This window comes from Urocampus carinirostris, chromosome 2 (genome assembly GCF_059441175.1).
Source record: "Urocampus carinirostris isolate Australia breed hairy pipefish chromosome 2, RoL_Ucar_1.0, whole genome shotgun sequence".
NCBI lineage: Eukaryota > Metazoa > Chordata > Actinopteri > Syngnathiformes > Syngnathidae > Urocampus > Urocampus carinirostris.
In genome coordinates, this window is record NC_142350.1 from 42,650,143 (window position 1) to 42,669,314 (window position 19,172).

Sequence of the window (19,172 nt, forward strand, 5' to 3'; positions counted from 1 at the left end):
TATGACGGCCACGATGCAGCTTCCCATCTCTGCCAGCTGGTAAATGCAGGGGTTGACATGCTTCAGGTCAGACGCTGGTCCGCTGACTCATCTCAAATCGTCCTTCTCCTTCGTATCAGCCAGGCAGGCAGTCAGAAAAAGACAGGACAATACAGAATATGAGGTGGGCATCAATCATAAGCTTTGGAATAGAAGTGTGCCTTAAGCCTCGGTTTAAAAACTTCCATTGAGGTTGCAGATCTTATCTCCGGAGGCAGGGCGTTCCAGGATGGAGAACGCTCTCGAGCCTGCAGACTTCTTGGCTCTTGGAGTCACAAGTAGACCGGCATTTTCCGAGCGCAGACTCCGTGCAGGAACATAGGGGGAAATCAAATCAGAGAGAGAAGAGGGTGCAAGCCCATGCAAATATTTATATGTTAATAAGAGAACCTTAAAGTCACATCTTAAGTGGACTGGGAGCCAGTGCAAGTTGACCAATACAGGAGTAATATGCCCAAACTTTTTGTTCTTAGTCAAAAGTCTAGCTGCCGCATTCTGAACCAGCTGCAAACTTTTAATGCTAGACATTGGGAGACCAGAAAGCAATACATTACAGTAATCAAGCCGAGAAGTAATAAACACATGAATTAAAACCTCTGCATCTGATTGGGACAGCATCGAAGGAATCTTCGCAATATTACGGAGGTGGTAGAAAGCTATTCTAGTAATATTTTTCATGTGTAACTGAAACGACAGATTATGATAAAATATAACACCTAGATTTTTGACTGAGTCATTACGGGTGATATTACATTTGTCTAGGTTCAGGGTAGTGTTTGAAAACAACTGACGACAGTGAGCTGGACCAATAATCAACATTTCAGTTTTTTCTGGGTTAAGGCGTAAAAAATTAAGTGACATCCATCTTTGAATCTCAGTAAGGCAAGCCTCCAGATTTCTACAACTTGAATGTCCAGTTTTTTCCAGTGGCACATACAGTTGAGTGTCATCTGCATACCAACGGAAACTAATATTATACTTGCGGATAATGTCACAAACGGGATCATATAAATACTAAAAAGAACACCACAGGGGACATTAGATTGTTTAGAGGTCAGATTGCCATAGTTAACACATTGCATCCTGTCTAACAGGTAGGACCTAAACCACGAGAGTACAGTTCCTGAGATACCAATGCGTTCTAGACGAACCAATAATATGTTGCGGTCGACAGTATCAAAAGCAGCGCTGAGATCCAGCAGCAGTAACATTGATGAGGCACCGAAATCTATTGCTAAAAGGAGATCATTGGTTACTTTAGCCAGGGCTGTCTCAGTAGAGTGATTTGCCCTAAATGCTGACTGGACAGTTTCAAAGAGGTTATTTTCTGACATGAAGTCATTTAGCTGCTGTGCAACGATCTTTTCAAGTAATTTTGCAAAAAATGGCAGATTTGACACTGGCCTATAATTACCTAGGCTTTCTGGGTCAAGGTTAGGTCGCTTAAGCGTGGGTTTAATGACGGCAGACTTGAAGGCTACAGGAACAATACCCGAGGATAGCGATATATTAATAACATTTAAAACTGATGCTCCTAAAATCCCAAACAGATCCTTCACCAGTGAAGCTGGAAACGGATCGAGCAGGCATGTAGTTTGTTTGGCCCTACTGACCATCTGTGCTAGATTATCAAGGGACAAATCATTGCAATGTCCACATGATGCAGCAAAGTATAATGTAAATTGAAGTGGATCGGGTCCTAAATTCATGAAGTTCTTCGATAAAACAGCAAAATATTTTTTTTAAATTATAATTTGACAGTATAGAAGTTATTTGTGTGTTTGTATATATATAAGTGCAGTACTTTTATTTGTACTTGAGCCTGTAAATTTTGTTTGTTCTTGAGTAATAAATAAATAGTTCAATAATGAAATACATAAATAAAGTTATGTGCTTCGCGAATTTTCACGTTTAAATTTCACAACATTTAACATCTGTGGTTGGGAAGAAAATAGGCTTTTGCTTGCCTGCCAACTCCTGTCTGATAATAGCATGGATCATTGACTTACCAATCACAGAAGAAAGGAGGAGTCTGGTTGTCTGTCACCCGCTCTCAAACAAGTGTACACATTCCCAAACACAAACGCACTCACACACACAAACGCACCCATTATAGGGCACAAATGGAAAGAGATAGGCTAAAGACCACACGGAGCTGACGTATTTCTTTTTTTTGTGTGTGTACTTGCTGGGCCAACTTTACAGAAAACTTGCCACAGAGAATCGACTCTTGCCACGATACTTCCAGGAATTAAAACATATTTTTTGAACTATTGAGTAGAATGAGGTAAAATTCCTACTCGACAGTGGGTGCCATGGAATTGCAGAACCAGCCATTGTGATTCAGTCCTGAGTCTTTCCAATTACTTTCTTTGTTTATTTGTTCTAATGATGGAGCGTAATGGTGGCAAGATGACCATAGAGAATTTATTTATCTGTGTGGACAAGGAAGAGCAGGACACAAGATGGAAATGGATTCTATTCATCTAGAACAGGATGACAGAGAGGATGAGCAACAAATTATTTTTGAAGGTATTCTATTTGTTTTCACAATTGCTTTATCCGTCACTAAGTGCTTGAAGATTTACCGTATTTTCCGCACTATAAGGCGCACTTAAAAACCTTTATTTTTTTCAAAAGCTGACCATGCGCCTTATAATACAGTGCGCCTTATTTATGGATCACTTTGAAAATTGCAAAGTTTTCCAACTAACTTGCAGCCGCCGACTAGATTTTTACCCCGAACGCCAAGTAGTACGCGGTGTATGCTGGGATTTATTTACCGGCGTTTCATTGGCTAACCAATGTGTCAATCATCATTTGAATCGATCACTATTGGCTAAAGTTATTCGGAGGTCAAGGGGCGGATCCTTTTTATCATTTACAGGCTGGCATTGGCTTGAACGGCGAAACAAAGCCTGCAATTGGCCGAAAAAGATGAATGTGCATAGCATGTGGCTGACGGCATAGAGAAAGCATTTTTTTCTATTCTGTATTTGTAAATATTGTATTCTCCTGGATTTACTACCCTCACGGATATAAGAGGACATTGGCTGCACATTATTATGAACACGACTTCGGTGAGCTACTCCGGGTTTTATATTGTCCCTGTATCTTGTTTCAGACTGAACTCGATGTTTCTGTGATAAGCGGTGCAGATAATGGATCAAATGGAGTGTCTATTTTTAAATTAAACTCAATTCCAAGTGTTTATTGTCATATGCACAGTAAAGTTGCTAGCGAAAAAGAAAATAGATACTAAGGAATGGTTGGCATTTCTTGAATCCCAAGACTTTAACCTTCCGAATGATGGAACGATGCATTTGAGTGACATCTTACGGACACCGCATCCGCACGTGTTCTCGGCACGTATTTGCGTCTTTGCAAGCTTTCGGAATGTTAAGGGGGTAATAAGTTGGACTGAACTATCTGACTGTTTTGTCGACGTTCCCATTGTAGCGCCTTATAATCCGGTGCGTCTTATGTATGTCAAAAATAGGACCAAAAACTATTTTTTCGGGGTGCGCCCTATAACCCGGTGCGCCTTATAGTGCGGAAAATACGGTACTTAGAAATATGAATGTGGTCAACAACATGTGGCATTTGAAAATCCGAGCAACCATTTTAAAATAACAAGAACATATAGTCATGTATGTTAACAAATATAATGGATGTTTTAACAGAATCAAATCTTTCTCGGGAGGTTTATAATTGTAATCTCAAGTATTTTGTGGGAGTTGTGTTCCCGCGAAACACCTGTGTCACATATATATATATATATATATATATATATATATATATATATATATATAGGGGGAGAGAGAGAAATTGAACTCTGAACATCACCAGTGTGTCTCCTCCTAGATATGTCTCCCAACTGCCACCCCATGGTAACCCTCCTATACAGGGATTGGCTTGCAGGCCTTTGATTGCTGGATTCTTGTGAAAACAGTTTACAGTTCTCCCTCACACATGTTAATATTGTAACCTCTGGTGAGCGTGATGATGGTCTGTAAAAACCTGGCTCAGGAAGACCTCACCGATGTTGTGTCAGAATACATCTGAATTTCATCATGCTATAACTTGTATTACTCCAAATAATATTGTGCGTGTGTTGAAAATATAATTACTAATCAAGATGTGTTTGTATCACACTATTCAGGCAACAAATTGTTAATCAAAGTGGTTTATAAAAACATTCAGTGTACACTAAGAAAGTTTTTGTTCATACATTGTGTTACAAGGCTGTTATCAGCAGTACTGTATTTTTCGGACTATAAGTCTCATTGGAATATAAGTTGTACCAGCCAAAAAATGCATAATTAAGAAGGAAATAAAACATATAAGTTGCATTTTGGGGCGGATTTATTTGATAACATCCAACACCAAAAACATACTTGTCATTTTGAAAAGCAATTAAAAATAAAATAGAGAAAAACAGGCTGCATATGTTCGTGCGTTATATGAACATTAACGTTACATGATTGACACGGCTGTTAATCTCAGTAACGACGTAACAAATTATTTAGATAATTCTAGCATAAAGAACATGCTTACCAATTCATCAATTGAACTCCATATGATTAAATCCAAACGATCTTTCATCCCCTGTGTCACGGTTACACCGCTTCCTCTTTCCGCCTCTATGTCGTTTCCGCTTCCTCGCCAGTAGCTTACAATCTTTACAATCATTCTTTCTGCTTTTTGGCTGCACATTTCACTGTTTGCAGCTCGTAATCTGCAAAATATAGTTGTCTTTTCGGTGCCATTTCATTCTGTCTCATCAGTTGTTTTATAAATTACCGATGTGCTCCGAAAACTGTCCCCCCCATTTGAAATACCCCCCTAGCATATGTCACTCGTGCAAACATCACTAAAATTACTTTATATCTCATTTTTGCGGGAAATGTAATTGAACAGTAAAGCACTGATCATTCGTTCGTTGTATAGAAATCCATTGAGAGCAAGTTGAAAATATTCACTTTAGCTGAATGACGCCATATACTGTATTCTGATCGTTTGCGTCCAGATTGGTGAGAAAAAGGGGGACAACACGGCAAGGTTGAAATGATCAACACAGGCCCAGAGCTCCCTCTTGCGGTTTTGTGTGAAAATAACTGGTGAAGTTATATACCCAGTAATAGTGTTTTAATAATTTCACAGATAAGTTGCATTCAGATTATAAGACACACTTCCAAACTGAAAAAACTGCAACTAATAGTTCGTATAATACAGTAAATTAAGATTGGGTTTTTTTCTTCTTCCTCAAACAGTATGACCTAACCAACAATGGTAATTGGGAATGTTGTTAAGTGACGAGTGTAGTTCTGTAAACATACAGTATTGTAATGATTATTACCATTCAAAGGCCATGAACTGGATATACTAAAGGGGCGGTAGCATTTCTTTTGATTTCATACCTCATAAATTCCTTAACCATTGTCTGTGTTACCTTGGTGTTTGTTTTCCTGCGGTCTAATCTTCCATGTGCTTATGTCTGTTGCTTGGTTACCAAATTACTCTGTCGGCTTTTGTAAAGGTATCAGTCAAATTTAATTGTTTATGTCAGTTTTTGATTTTATGGTAAAAACGAGGGTACTCAACTAAATAATAATATTAAGTATAATAATACACCCATGTTACTATCTCCATAGGTAATAGTGCCTATAATAGCATGTACGACATATGACTTAGAGAACTACAATATACAATGCCGTATCCGGTGTGTATATTAGCAAGGAAATACCACCCTTTCTGTTAAATTACAGTCAAGCAATTAGTTTTTGGTCCCCGGAGCTTTTAGTATAACGAGCAACTATTAATAAATTGGCTTAACTAGTAGTGAGAAATAAAAGGAGATTTATTTGCAGCCATAATAAGCACACCACATTTTTTATGTATTCATGCTTAATATTTGTGCTCAATGAACTGGTTCTTTCGCAAACAACTTTTGTTTCTAGGGATTCTGTGTAAATTTATAATTTTGTTAAAGGTTAGTTTTTCATTTATTTTTTGTACATCTGTCAATATTTTAATTTATGTTTCATTTGTTTTACATTCATTGGTCTACATAACAAATGAAGAGTTTAAAATTGCTTAGTATAAAAAAGTTCAAGGTTTAAAAGAGTTACTCAACACAGCAACATCTTGTAGTAGAGTGAATAAAATACATGCTACTATACCGAAGTAGAATAGTAGCTCTTCAGGAATATAGCCTGACTTATCACCCAAAAAGATTTATTATCTTAACACAAAATCCATTCTCCTGTCTCTTCTCGAGAAAATGTTCGATTAGTCTGTCATACAGATTATCAGTGCGTTTTTGTTCCATCAAAAAGTTCACACTGAATATACTGTATTTGCTTGTGCTGTGGGTTAACGGTGAAACCTTTTGTTAAATTACGTTTATGGAAGCGGTAGCGTTTCTCTCGGCCTTCCGTGATCCCCAATTTAACCAATTTAAAATTAATTGGCTAAACCCACAGCGATATCACAGCGATGTTGTGCTGCGTCGATCCTGCTAATAAAACTTTGCTGGCCTATGGGCAAATTTCTGAGCCTAACAAAAATTAATCTTGAAATGTGATTGGTTTAATGTTTGTATATGGAAGCACACGTCTGGTAGCAGCGCAATCAGTGGAGAAGCAATGAAAGGAAGCCGACAGACAATCTGAAATACTGTCTACTACATTTACTATCTTTTGTGGCTCTTATTTAGGCAAAGCAGAAAAAACAACATCAGTCATTAATCAACAAGTATTGATGGGAAAAATACAATTAGCAGAACATAATTTAGATATTTTGGGCAAGCAGAGAAGGCTTTGCAGGCGTTCATGGATCAGATCGGCATTTTCAGTTAAATATATATAGCAAACAAACAGTGATATCTGAGAAGTCATGTAAGATCATTGTTCGCTTGTGGTGCACCTGTGACATCCGAGCAAAGTAAAATATTTGATTTGCATTGTCCACCTCTGATTTGCATTTCGGAAGGTCCCCAACATCCGTCCTTACCCTTACTATCAGTCCATGCATCCATCTGTCTCTCCATCTGTCCATGTATTTTCATTAATTCAATTTCATTCATTGATTTCTGCCTAATCTTTGGTAAGGTCTTAAACTGAGAGTCTTGCAGCTGATTTAACACACAATAAATGCAGTTTAAATATAAAGAATAACATGATAAAGTTTTTGAAGAGCTGCATACCAAGATTGATATTGAAATGGCTTGTAATTTACCAGTCCAAGATACAAGTGGATTTAATATGTATTCTTAAAAAAAGCTAATTAAATGTGGTATAGGATGGCTGTGCGGAAGGCCTTAGTACTAAAGAGTCCACTCTTAAAGACAGTTTCGTAAACAAAAATATTGTCACAATACAAAAGGTCCTCTTTTTATATTAAAACATATATTAAAACAAGTAATATTACCATATTCACAAGCAAAGTTGTCTTGTTTTACTTTCTTATTATTGTTAGTATTTTCATGTTTTTCTTATTTTGATAATTATTGTAATAAATATATTTAGTAAAGTTTAGCATGAACAAAAGACCGCCAGTGGATCAATACTTTTTGCACAGTATATTGAATTAAATACTCATGTGCTGAAACAGCATTGATGCGGGCATCACACACTTAAATACATTTGTATATATATACTTGTTTCAAATACCCAGTCTAGCAGTGCTGCAATGTTTTTTTTATTTTGTTGTGTCGTATGTGTGTAAGAAAGGAACTAATCAATTACACACTCCAAGCAGATATTCTGAATTATCCATCCGTCAGTTATCTACACCGCTTATCCTCAGTAGCGTTCGGGGGGGGGGGGTGCTGAAGCCCATCCCAGCTATCTTCGGGCAGTGGGCAGGGGACACCCTGAACTGGTTGCCAGCCAGTCGCAGGGCGATACTCTGAATTAATTGGGAAAAATTATTTTGATATTCTATTAATTTAAAAAATATCAATATTTGGCCTACAGCATAGGAATATTGTTTTCCCCTAAAACCCTACAATCAAAATTGAAAACACCCTTACTCACTCTTCTGTTTTAATATTGGACACCTGCAAAGGAAATATTGCACGGTTCATTATTTTGACCTATTGCGCACTGTTGTTTGTTGTCTTTTGCAAATTAGACCATTGTTGCCATCGGCCAACCATGTTTTTCTTTTCTCACCCTTTAAGGGTGGATTAGCTTTTGTAACTGAGGAGACATCATAAGAATATAGGGCTCAGGGGGAGAGCCGACTTTCTTATCTGAAGGCTTCTCTGCCTGTCCTTGCAAGTTTGAATTCTATTAATTGTCTTTGACCTCATTCTGAGTGTTGACTGAACTTTGAACATGTTTTTCATTAAAACCAAAGTTTTATAATAAGATCCACATTTAATGATTGATTCTGGTCATATAAGAAAATAATTATAATGCCAGTCTTTTGCAATTGTTGCCGTGAATGTCACTGACAATCAGGGTGGAGTTAGACATGATTATTGTTGTAAATATGCAACTGACATTTATTATCCATTTATTTATCGCAGTGATACCTTTGAATGTTGCGAGTAGATTGATTTAAAGTACAATAAAACATTTCCTTGTTTGTGCAGTGCTGTGTGCTGATAGAGTTGGACAGATGACAAAGACCTACAGCGACATTGACGCTGTCACACGACTCCTGGAAGAGGTGAGGCACTTTTCATTTCTTCATATTTGGATCACTGAATCCGTTCGAGCAACTTTGAAACTAGAAAGTCAAAAATAATGAAAAGTCAATTAGCGTCATTTATTTAAAAAAATAATAATTTAAATGTTCCCAGACATTTTTTAAGCTGCGAGCTATTACTTTGTCAACAATTAGTGCGAAAGGTTACCAGTTTATATGCATTTTTGAACTAACTCTGGTATGGTCCTACTATGTTGTTATTATGGTATAATTTCATTATTGTTAGGGTGTTGTTATTATTATTAGTGGGGCAAATTAGGCCAAGGTCTTACTCGAAATATCTCATCTCATCTCATTAGCCGTACCGCTTATCCTCATTGGGGTCGCGGGGACTCGAAATATCAATAAGTTAATTTCAACTAGTAGGGCTTCAACTAACAATTATTTTAATAGTGCTCTAGTCACTGACTATTGAAACGATTTCTTAAGCGTGAAGTTTATGTGCCAAATGATAATAAACACAAGAAAACGGGTGCAATAAAAAATACAAAAAAATGCCGTATCTAAAAGTGCTCCGTCAGTAGAGACCTAAATCCATGAATAAACGTATGTCTTTTAAGGGACATGCGAATAAATAATTAAAGTAAAAAATATATATTTTCCCTGTAAACCAAAAACAGACTCCTTACCACCAATAGATCAGTTAAAAAACAAATGGGTGCATTTTGCAAAGTACATTCAGTAGTCAGATGCAAAGTCTGTAACTAAAGAACTTAATAATTTGCAACAGATGGTTTTAACAACGGAAGTTTGATGTTTTTAAAGGGACACTGTATTATTTAGTGCCTCCTAGTGGTACAAAAAAACCCTTCATTCAATAACAAAAACAACATTGATTTGAACAATGGGCAAAAACACATGCCAATCATACCAATGTTATTTTTTATAAATATTCATAGGTCGAGAAATGTTTACTTCCTTGACATAACGGAATATATACCTAGTAATCTCCGGCCTGTTGGTCTGGCATTTTGCTGCTATGCTGTGCTCATCTAGCACTGGTTTTCGTTCGCATTAGACAATACAGTCCCATCAATCCGTGAAATATGTCATAATATACATTCAACATTTCTTTGGACTGCATGCATTTAATTTCAAATACTATTGTCAGGCATAGTCTGGCTTAATGCTCAAGCTTTCCTGTACAGCAAATTATATACATATAAACTGTACAATGCATGTCATCAAAATCGTACATGCCTAAATGTTAGCTTAATCTTCACAAGCCGAGTCAGACTTTGTTTCGTTCAACTGCCTGACGTCTTTTCTCTTTAAATGTTCCTGCTTCACCAAGTTACTGCCATGATCCTCAACGTTGTAAGTAATCTTTTTATTTGCAGTAAAACACATCCAAACATGGGAAGTTTCGATACGCGTACTAGATGTTGTTGCCGTTATTTTGGTATGTTGTCGCCAGGGACAGACTCTATTGCGCATGAGCGACTCTCAGCAGAGATTATAATCATGCAAGATGCCTCACTCTGCTGGAAAAATGTGTCTAGCAATAACAGAATTTATTGTAAACTATTTCTATTTGTGATTTTTGTCTAAAACAGCAACCAATAGTTGCAGCCCTACTTAAAAGAGACATTTTTAGCACTTACTAGCTATCGGTCTTGAATCTTTACACAGTGATAATGCTAATGATTTTTATGCCAATTAGATGACATGCAACACCAATATAAGGCAATTTCTAGTAAACCTTACCATGGTGTACGTTTTCAAATTTTAACTACCCCATAACTGGTGACTCACCAGTATTATCAAAATACTTTCATTCCGAATTGTTTGGAATTAATTATTGCGTTGACCAACAATTACGTCTTGTAACTTTTTTACTGTCTGTGGTTTCGTTTTGGTTTTCTTTGCAGAAAGAGCGTGACCTGGAATTAGCAGCTCGGATAGGTCAATCCTTACTAAAGAAAAACAAGGCCCTTAGTGAAAGAAATGAACTTTTGGAGGAGCAAGTTGAACACATTCGAGAAGAGGTAGGAATGTGATATTAACATTGTATCAAACCTCCTTATCACTCTCAGCATATTTGTCATTCTAAAAGGCAACTTTTAATTCCCTCAAGAACATGTTCTAAATATTTACGGATTCAAGGATGTTCTTCAGCATCAGATAGGACCAGCATCATAACACTGTAGCATTCTGTCTATATTTGTTCCTATTAAATTTAGGTATCCCAGTTGCGGCATGATGTGTCCATGAAAGATGAATTGTTGCAATTCTATACAAACGCTGCCGAGGAGAGTGAGGTTGACTCGAGCTCCTCAACACCGTAAGGCTCTTATATTTTCATTCTGTTATTTTGCGTCCATCTTGCAATACCTCTTCTTTTCTTCCTCATAATGTAAGGTTAATATTGTTCCAAGACGTCACAAAAATACTTTAATTTTATTCAAAATGTACTTGGAAAAATGTAAATTAAATTGTAAAAGGATTATTAGGGTTTTTTACCCCAATATTTCTGTACTTCACGAATATTTAATCTGTTGTAGTGTTAGTCAACTGTGCATTCATAAAAAAAGCAAAACAATATTGTTAATAATTTTTACTACACTTTAATTAAGGAAAACTGGATGCTGACAAAAATAGCACAAAAATGCTAATTTAAGTGCAGATGATTGGTTTAATAATTTAAAAGTAAATTTTTTAAATTCTATTTTAAACTTTCTTTAAACTTCTGCAAAGACACCTAGCTAGGTGCTATCATTTAAGTTTGTATTTTTCCCGGTGTTAACCAATAATTTCTGTTTATGGGGATAACATGAGTAGTTTAGAGGCAATGATGTGGTAGAGAGACATCCACTGACCACACGTGTGCACAATCGTATTGTTTAAACAGCTGTCCATGACTTCTACCTTAAATTAAACAACATTGGAATGGGGTTTCCTAAAACGTTCTTTGGTTAATAAATGGTTATCAGCAAATACGGCTACTCTGGGAGATTTGCCTCGGAAGTTCCCCCTGAATTTGGCGACATCCACTGGACATACAGTGCTGTTAAAAAGTATTTGCACCTTTCCTAAAATCTGTGAATTCGCATTTTAGTCATTCACAAATGTTCGGATCATCGAAAAAAAGATAATATCACAAAGAGACAACCCAAGTAAACTCAAAATGCAGTTTTGAAATGTTAATTTCATTTCTTAAGGTACAAAAAAATTAGGTCTATCTGGCCCTAGACTGAAAAGGTAATTGCCACCCCTCCCTCTCCCATGAAATCCCAAAGTAACTGGGACTAACCACAGTTTTGAGAAAGCCGAGTTCAGTTCCACAGGCCACACCCAAAAATTGATTGCCACCACCTGTGTTGAATCAAGAAATCACCTAAATTGTATCTGTTAGACAAAGTGAAGTCGGCTACAAAATCTCAAGAACAAAATTGACATGCCATGATCCGAAGAAATTCCAGAAGAAATTAGAAAAAAAAAAGTTATTAAAATCTATCAGTTCAGTAAAGGTCACAAAGCCATTTCCAAGCCTGTGGGGCTCCAGTGAACCACTGCCAGACCCATTATTCGCAAATGAAAAAACTCTGAACAGTGGCAATTCTTCCCAGGAGTAGTCAACTAACTAAGTTTACTACAAGAGTGCAAGGACGTCTAATCCAGGAGGTTACAAAAGAACCTCAAAAAACATCCAAGGAACTGCATGCCTCGCTGGCCTTGGTTAAGGTCAGGGTTCATGACGCGACTATAAGAAAGACGCAGCCAAAAATGGCATCCACGGGAGAGTTTCCAGGCGAAAACCAATGCTGTCACAAAAAAACACAAAAAGTCATCTTGCATTTGTCAAAAAGCATCTTGATTATCCTCAAGACTTTAGGACAAACATTTTGTGGACTGATGAGTCAATCAACCTTTGTCACATTTAGAATAGAAATAGAATAGAATTCACTTTTATTTTAATTCTTTGTAACCATGCACACAGAACGAAATGTCGATACACCTGACCCGTACAGTTAAACTGTAGCGAGCGGATGCAGCGTATGTGTACATAACAAAATCTGGATTATCTTCAATTTTACTAATTCTGTGAATCCATGTCTTTGAATAGCGTGCGACCTGTTGAAAACAACGTGTCAACACCAACATGTTTCCCACTGGACTCCTTGCAAAAGAAACTGAAAGATTTAGAAGAAGAAAATAAATCACTACGCTCTGAGGTTTTTGCACACACGCACTTACAAACGCACACACATTCAAATCATGAGTTTGTGACGTCATCATTGACTGACTGTATGTGAATAACTTAACTGTAAAGATAATCTTGCAGAAGAATTACGTTTACCTCCCATGAGGTTGATTTTAGGGACTTAGTATTTTATTAAGCACCACCCAGTGGTAAAAAGAACTTCATTCGTTGAAAAAAAAAATTATTGATTTGAATACTAAGAATAAATGAACTGTTATATACACTTGCATTTTTTAAAATACTCTGAGGTCTAGAAGTTTGTATTTAGTTTGAAATGATATAAGGCTCAGGAAGCTGACATAATTTCCAGCCATATTTCTGTTACCAGAACAGTAATCCCTTGTTTTTCGCAGGGGTTGTGTTCAAGAAACGTCCCGCGATAGTGCAAAACCCGCAAAGTAGAAACAATTATGTATTCATAAGCTATACAAATGCACAAGACTTGACTAGATATCAGTAACATATAATGTATGCGACTGCAACAAAATAACTACTAACGATCTACGAATAAAAATGGAACACGAGATTTCAGTAGACTTGATTGTAATTATAGAATATTGCAAAGAAATTGGAGGACTTTTCCCTTCATTGTAAGAAAGAAATGTAGAGTGGCTGGCTAGCTGCACGGTGGCATTGAGGATACTGAGTTGAGCCAGGTCTCTGCAATGATTAAAATACAAGAGTCACGAATGTAGTGGTTTTCCCACAAGTTATGGCTCCGGGTCATCTGTTTCATGGGTAATTAATCTAGGGTTGGAGAGATACAGGCTCGGTAGAAGTGGCTTGTCAAAGTTATTACATGGCTTAGCCACAGATTTAATTCATCAATTTTTGACATACAAACACACGAAGCCTTGCCGTGCATTGTGTGTGTAGAACACAATGCATTGCACGATGAAAATCTATAAAGTATCAAAACCGCGATACAGAGAGGGTATACTGTACTCCCAAAAACTAAAACTTTGTGGAAGACTGGGCAAATAAATGAGAAGAAAATTGTGTGGTTTGGTGACTTTCAGTCTCTGTAGTTCAGATTAATCTTTGCTTTGTTGTATACAATTTCCGTTGTACCACATAATACAGTGTCATGTAGCGGTCAAATGTTTCACAGTATCCCTCGAGACAACTTCCTCTGGTATAAAAAAATGTGTTTATCAGTTTTCTCTTCTGCTCTCTGCTCTAGGCCATTCACTTGGAGACGGAAACACTGTGCTATGAGGAAAAAGAGCAACAGTTGGTTAATGACTGTGTCAAAGAACTTCGTGAGTATTCAAGCACACATTTGTTCGTTTTATGAAAGCAGTGTGATTGCGGTAAAGTTGTTTAGCTAAAAATGTTTTTGTGTTCCCAGGTGATACCAACCTGCAAATATCTTCTCTTGCTGAAGAGCTAGCAAAGAAGTCAGAGGATGCTTCTCGACACCAGGAAGAAATCACTCATCTTCTTTCCCAGATAGTAGACCTCCAGAAAAAGGCCAAGATGGTGTGCATTCACACACTGTTTTTTGTCAAAGTGCACTTCTGTATATGTATTTGTTCATCTTTGGCGGTAATGAGTCAAAACCTAGCACCCCACAAAATTTGCCTTTTCAGAAAAATTGCACATTAATTCAACCATTAACATAGAAACAACAAACAATTGTAAAAATCAGACATTGGCCAGGGTAACACTTGAGCAGGGGCTGCCAACCTTTTTTAACCCGAGAGCAATTTTTTTTTTTTTGTTACTGACTAGCGCACAGGGAAATGATGACTCAAACCAGAGGTGGTGGCAGCTGCGAGTAAAAACATTTCAAATTCTGTCCAGCTACTTTAAAATTGTATTCTAGCCCACAAACTAATGGTTATTTATTTACGTTTTTTGTTTGTTTTGACCAGTATGCCGTGGAGAATGAAGAACTCACACAGCACTTAGGAGCTGCCAAAAATGCTCAGCGACAACTCACTGCTGAAGTAAGTTGTACAACCTTGAGCACACTTATATAAGATATAGTTTACTGGACTTTTTTGTAATTCATGGTTGAATTCAGCACAGTTTGACAATGTCATGAGATACACTAACAGTCCAGGGAAATTATGAAAATGTGTTTATACTAATGTCAGACGTTGCATGTTTTACTACCAGTATAGAATAAAAATCAACACACATAAAAATGTATTTTGTGTATGGTAAGTCTTTTACTTTCATAGCTTTACTTTTCACTTTTTTTGTTAGTTATGTGAGCTGCATGACAAGTATGCAGAGTGTATGGAGATGCTACAAGAGGCTCAAGAGGAGCTAAAAAATCTGAGGAACAAAGCTGTACCATCGAACACACAGAGGCGTTTCCATTCCTTGGGCCTATTCCCTATGGTGAGCAGTATGAAATCACTAAGATTGGTGTACTATATTTCTGCACTATAAGGTGCACCCCCAAAAAAGTATCCATCCATTATCTGCACCGCTTATCCTCAGTAGGGTCGCAGGGGTGCTGGAGCCCATCCCAGCTATCTTCGGGCAGTGGGCACGGGACACCCTGAACTGTTTGCCAGCCAGTCGCAGGGCACAGAGGGACAGACAATTTGCTCGCTCATTCACAGCTAGGGACAATTTGGACCATCCAATTAACCCAACATGCATGTTTTTGGAATGTGGGAGGAAACCGGAGTGCCCAGGGGGAAACCCACACAAGCAAGGGGAGAACATGCAAACTCCACACAGGAGGTGCGATCTCATGACCTCAGAACTGTGCCGCCGTTGTGCGCCCCCCCCAAAAAAAAAAGTAGGGTTGCGGGGGTTGCTGGAGCCCATCCCAGCTATCTTTGGGCATTGGGCAGGGGACGCCTGCATTCACACCTTGGGACAATTTGAACCGGCCTGACATGCATGTTAGGGATAGGGTTAGGGCATGTGGGAGGAAACCCACACTGGCACGGGGAGAACATACAAAAACCCACATGGGGAGGCTGCGGTAGCTGGACTTGAAACTCGAACATCCGCACTGTGCCGCCGGTGCATCATAGTGTTGCGATTTAATATGTATACATACGTAAAATGGTTTATATACTATTATGTTAAAATACCTTGTTTTCTCCATTTTCTACCAGTTGTTGTTAAAGATGTGGAGAGTCAGAATAATCTGAATGCACTATGCAAATCAGTGTTATGGCACCATGAGTAGAAATAGATAGATAGATAGATAGATAGATAGATAGATAGATAGATAGATAGATAGATAGATACTTTATTCATCCCCAAAGGGAAATTCACATTTCCAGCAGCATCCCTGAGCTGAGAACAATACAATAATAAAGCAAAAAGAATACAATATACAAATACCCAGTGTGACGTGCAAATGCCCACTGTAGCGTGTTATATAGAATATCTAAATAGTGCTACACAGATTACATATTGCAATAAGATTCGGTAATATGCAATGTAGGTGGTGTGGTTTAATGTGGGCTTTTACTCTGCCGGGTAGAGTTAAAGAGCCTCATGGCATGAGGAAGAAAAGATCTCTTCAGTCTGTCCGTAGTACAAGACAGTGACAGCAGTCTGTCGCTGAAACTGCTCTTCTGTCTGGAGATAATGCTGTGTAGTGGATGAGATGGATTGTCCATGATTGACCGCAGCTTTTCCAGTGCCCGTCTCTCAGCTACTGTTGTTAGGCTGTCCAGCTCTTTGGCCACAACAGAGCTCGCTTATAGTATAAATATAGTATAAATAGTGTGATAATGAGATAAGCTCTAATGCCTTTTTAAAGGTAACCTATCTCACTGGTTGTCTAGTGGTAAAGTGTCATGATTCCGGTTGCATACATTTTGCAAAATGGGAATTGATCAATCTATTCTCAAATACCATAAAACCCTGTATGGTAATGCGTACCTACAATTTTTGCATGCATTTTCAATCTTATCCACCGTATTCTGCGATATAGACGCAGGTTATAAAGTGGGCCTTATACCTGGGGATTTTCGGTGCGACGAATAGTCCAGAAAATAAAGTGATTCAAATTCAGCTATCTTTGTCTATATTAATTCCAAGTATTTCAAGTTAAAACACAATACATAGAAATTAGCTCATGTGTTTTGATAATACATTGACAATTTGCTTTGTTCCCTTCTAGGACTCTCTGGCAGCAGAAATAGAGGGCACCATGAGGAAAGAACTTCAAATGGAGGACCCAGATGTTGAAGAGCTAAGGTGCAATTAGAAACTTGTTTTGCCGCAAATGGAAAAAGTTATTTGATGTTTTCCATATGATTTTCACATCAGATTGCAGCCAAAACGTGTTTTCCAGACAGTGAAAAACCTCAACCTCATGCGTCAGCAGCGCTCGTCTCTTGCCCCCTCACCCCTCAACATCCCGGGCTCCAATCAATCGTCGTGCATCACTTCAGGCCTGTCCAGCAGGGCGGGCACACCTCACTCCAACTCACTATATGGCAGCGAAACGGGAAGTGGAGTCATGATGGACAACAAAAGTAGTTGCATCCTGGACATCCCAGATAACTGGTATTTTTTCAAATGTGTCAGTTACCCTCACAATTTTCAGCGATCAATATTATGGCATGTATTGTGTGATATTTTTTTTAAGAACCCTTCAGTGTGAGGTCAATATCAGTGGTGTGAATTTTCAAGGACAAGTGCCCAGAGAAAAAAGAAGGGCTGTGTGGAACCCACGTGCAGAAACACATATTAGTACAGCAAAAGTTGGTCTTATATCTAGGCCAGGGTTCGGTTAACGGGAGGTCAAGTAGAAAGGCAGCAGTCATGGTATAAAATACATGTGGGGCGTCGGTGTTCCAGTAAACCCAAACAGCAAAGAGCTTGTCAGACGCTACTCATGATCTGGACGGGTAGGCATGGGTTCATTTCACTCCAATAACCTGAGGCTCAGACAAGAGTGCTTGGGACGTCAATCATGAAATAGGTCATTCGTTTTGAATCATCCTCTATATTCTTGAAATTGATTCATTGATCTTTAAATTAATAGGTGGAAAGTTTACAATTCAGTGTATTTGAAATAACAAACTTGAAAGATTGTAACAAAATTCTCTGTTGGTCCAGGTCTGAGGACTCAAACAAGCAGCCCCCTGGAACCCCGGGCATCCCTGGTGGTCGGGACCTAGAGGCAGCATTACGGCGTCTGTCTCTACGTCGTGACAACTACCTCTCTGAAAAACGTTTTTTTGAAGAAGAGAGGGAGCGAAAGTTGGCCTACCTGGCCACAGAAGAGGAAAAAGGAGGCAGCGAATGTAGTGGAGGCACCGGGACACCAACTGAGAGCCTGTTCTCGCTTTGCTCGCACCCGTCATTGGGAAGTGTTTGGTCGGGATACTCATTCACCGCCAGATCTTACCTGCCGGAGAAGCTGCAGATTGTAAAGCCTTTGGAAGGTGCTTATTTTTCTCTGACTACTCTAAATACTCTTCAAGGCAACTTTTGTACAATGAAAATGCTGAAAAATCCCTACTGGATATAACAAGAGTATCATTGAGACTCCAATACGAAATAGAAGCCAAAATCCGAATCAGTTAAATGGCTGCCTGCTGAGTTTACATAGCTATCGTCGTTCCCTATTTTTTTAATGCACTCTTGCAATTCTACGTGTGGGTAACCAGTGGGAATATTATAAGCAGCCACGTACGTGTCACCCGGCTGAGCTTAAGGCTCAATCCCATTATTCCCCTTTTCCCTTCAAATATACAGGGATCAGAATTTTCCGCGGATTTCCGCTGTTTTTGAACCCCAAAGGCATTCCGACTTTTTCACTTTTTCTCTTGCGTAGCAAACAAATTAGAAATCCGACTGTCTCACTCTTTCCTTTATTGCTCTGGCGCATCCTGGCGGCCGTTAGAAAAATTGGCCGCATTGTTGCTCAAGCTCCGCCCTGCTTTATTCCTGGACCCTTTCAGCTGAAAATGAAAATCTCCATTCTGATCCCTGAATATACCCCTTAGAAACTAGCGAGGAGCGTTCACAATGAGGGTAAGAAAGTCCCAACCATCAGCAAATCTTAAAGTGAGGTATCTAAGTGAAGAACACAAGCCCCTTTTCACCAAGTCAGATTGGAAGCAGCCTAGCTTCTCCCTAGCCATGCCCCGTCAGCATTACTGACCATCTTGAAGCAATCATGGGAGGGAATTAACTAAATAAATGTGCTTATGTTGTGTTCTGGAATGAAAAACTGTGAGACATAGAACAGCACAGATGCACAGGTGAGGTGGTT

At 38.4% G+C, this 19,172-nt stretch overlaps 1 protein-coding gene across 5 annotated transcripts in view; it reads left to right on the forward strand.

Moving 5' to 3' along the window:
* Positions 1–19,172, forward strand: part of trak1a (trafficking protein, kinesin binding 1a) — a 73,241-nt gene that overhangs the window by 28,240 nt on the left and 25,829 nt on the right. For all 5 annotated transcript variants that reach the window (XM_088326563.1, XM_088326559.1, XM_088326561.1 and 2 more), the window contains 11 exons: positions 8,642–8,718; positions 10,629–10,745; positions 10,941–11,041; positions 12,824–12,932; positions 14,145–14,223; positions 14,313–14,443; positions 14,839–14,913; positions 15,176–15,313; positions 17,067–17,143; positions 17,216–17,455; positions 18,011–18,339. In XM_088326563.1, coding sequence (XP_088182689.1) covers positions 8,642–8,718; positions 10,629–10,745; positions 10,941–11,041; positions 12,824–12,932; positions 14,145–14,223; positions 14,313–14,443; positions 14,839–14,913; positions 15,176–15,313; positions 17,067–17,143; positions 17,216–17,455; positions 18,011–18,339 — 1,473 coding nt within the window. The remainder of the gene's footprint in view (positions 1–8,641; positions 8,719–10,628; positions 10,746–10,940; positions 11,042–12,823; positions 12,933–14,144; positions 14,224–14,312; positions 14,444–14,838; positions 14,914–15,175; positions 15,314–17,066; positions 17,144–17,215; positions 17,456–18,010; positions 18,340–19,172) is intronic.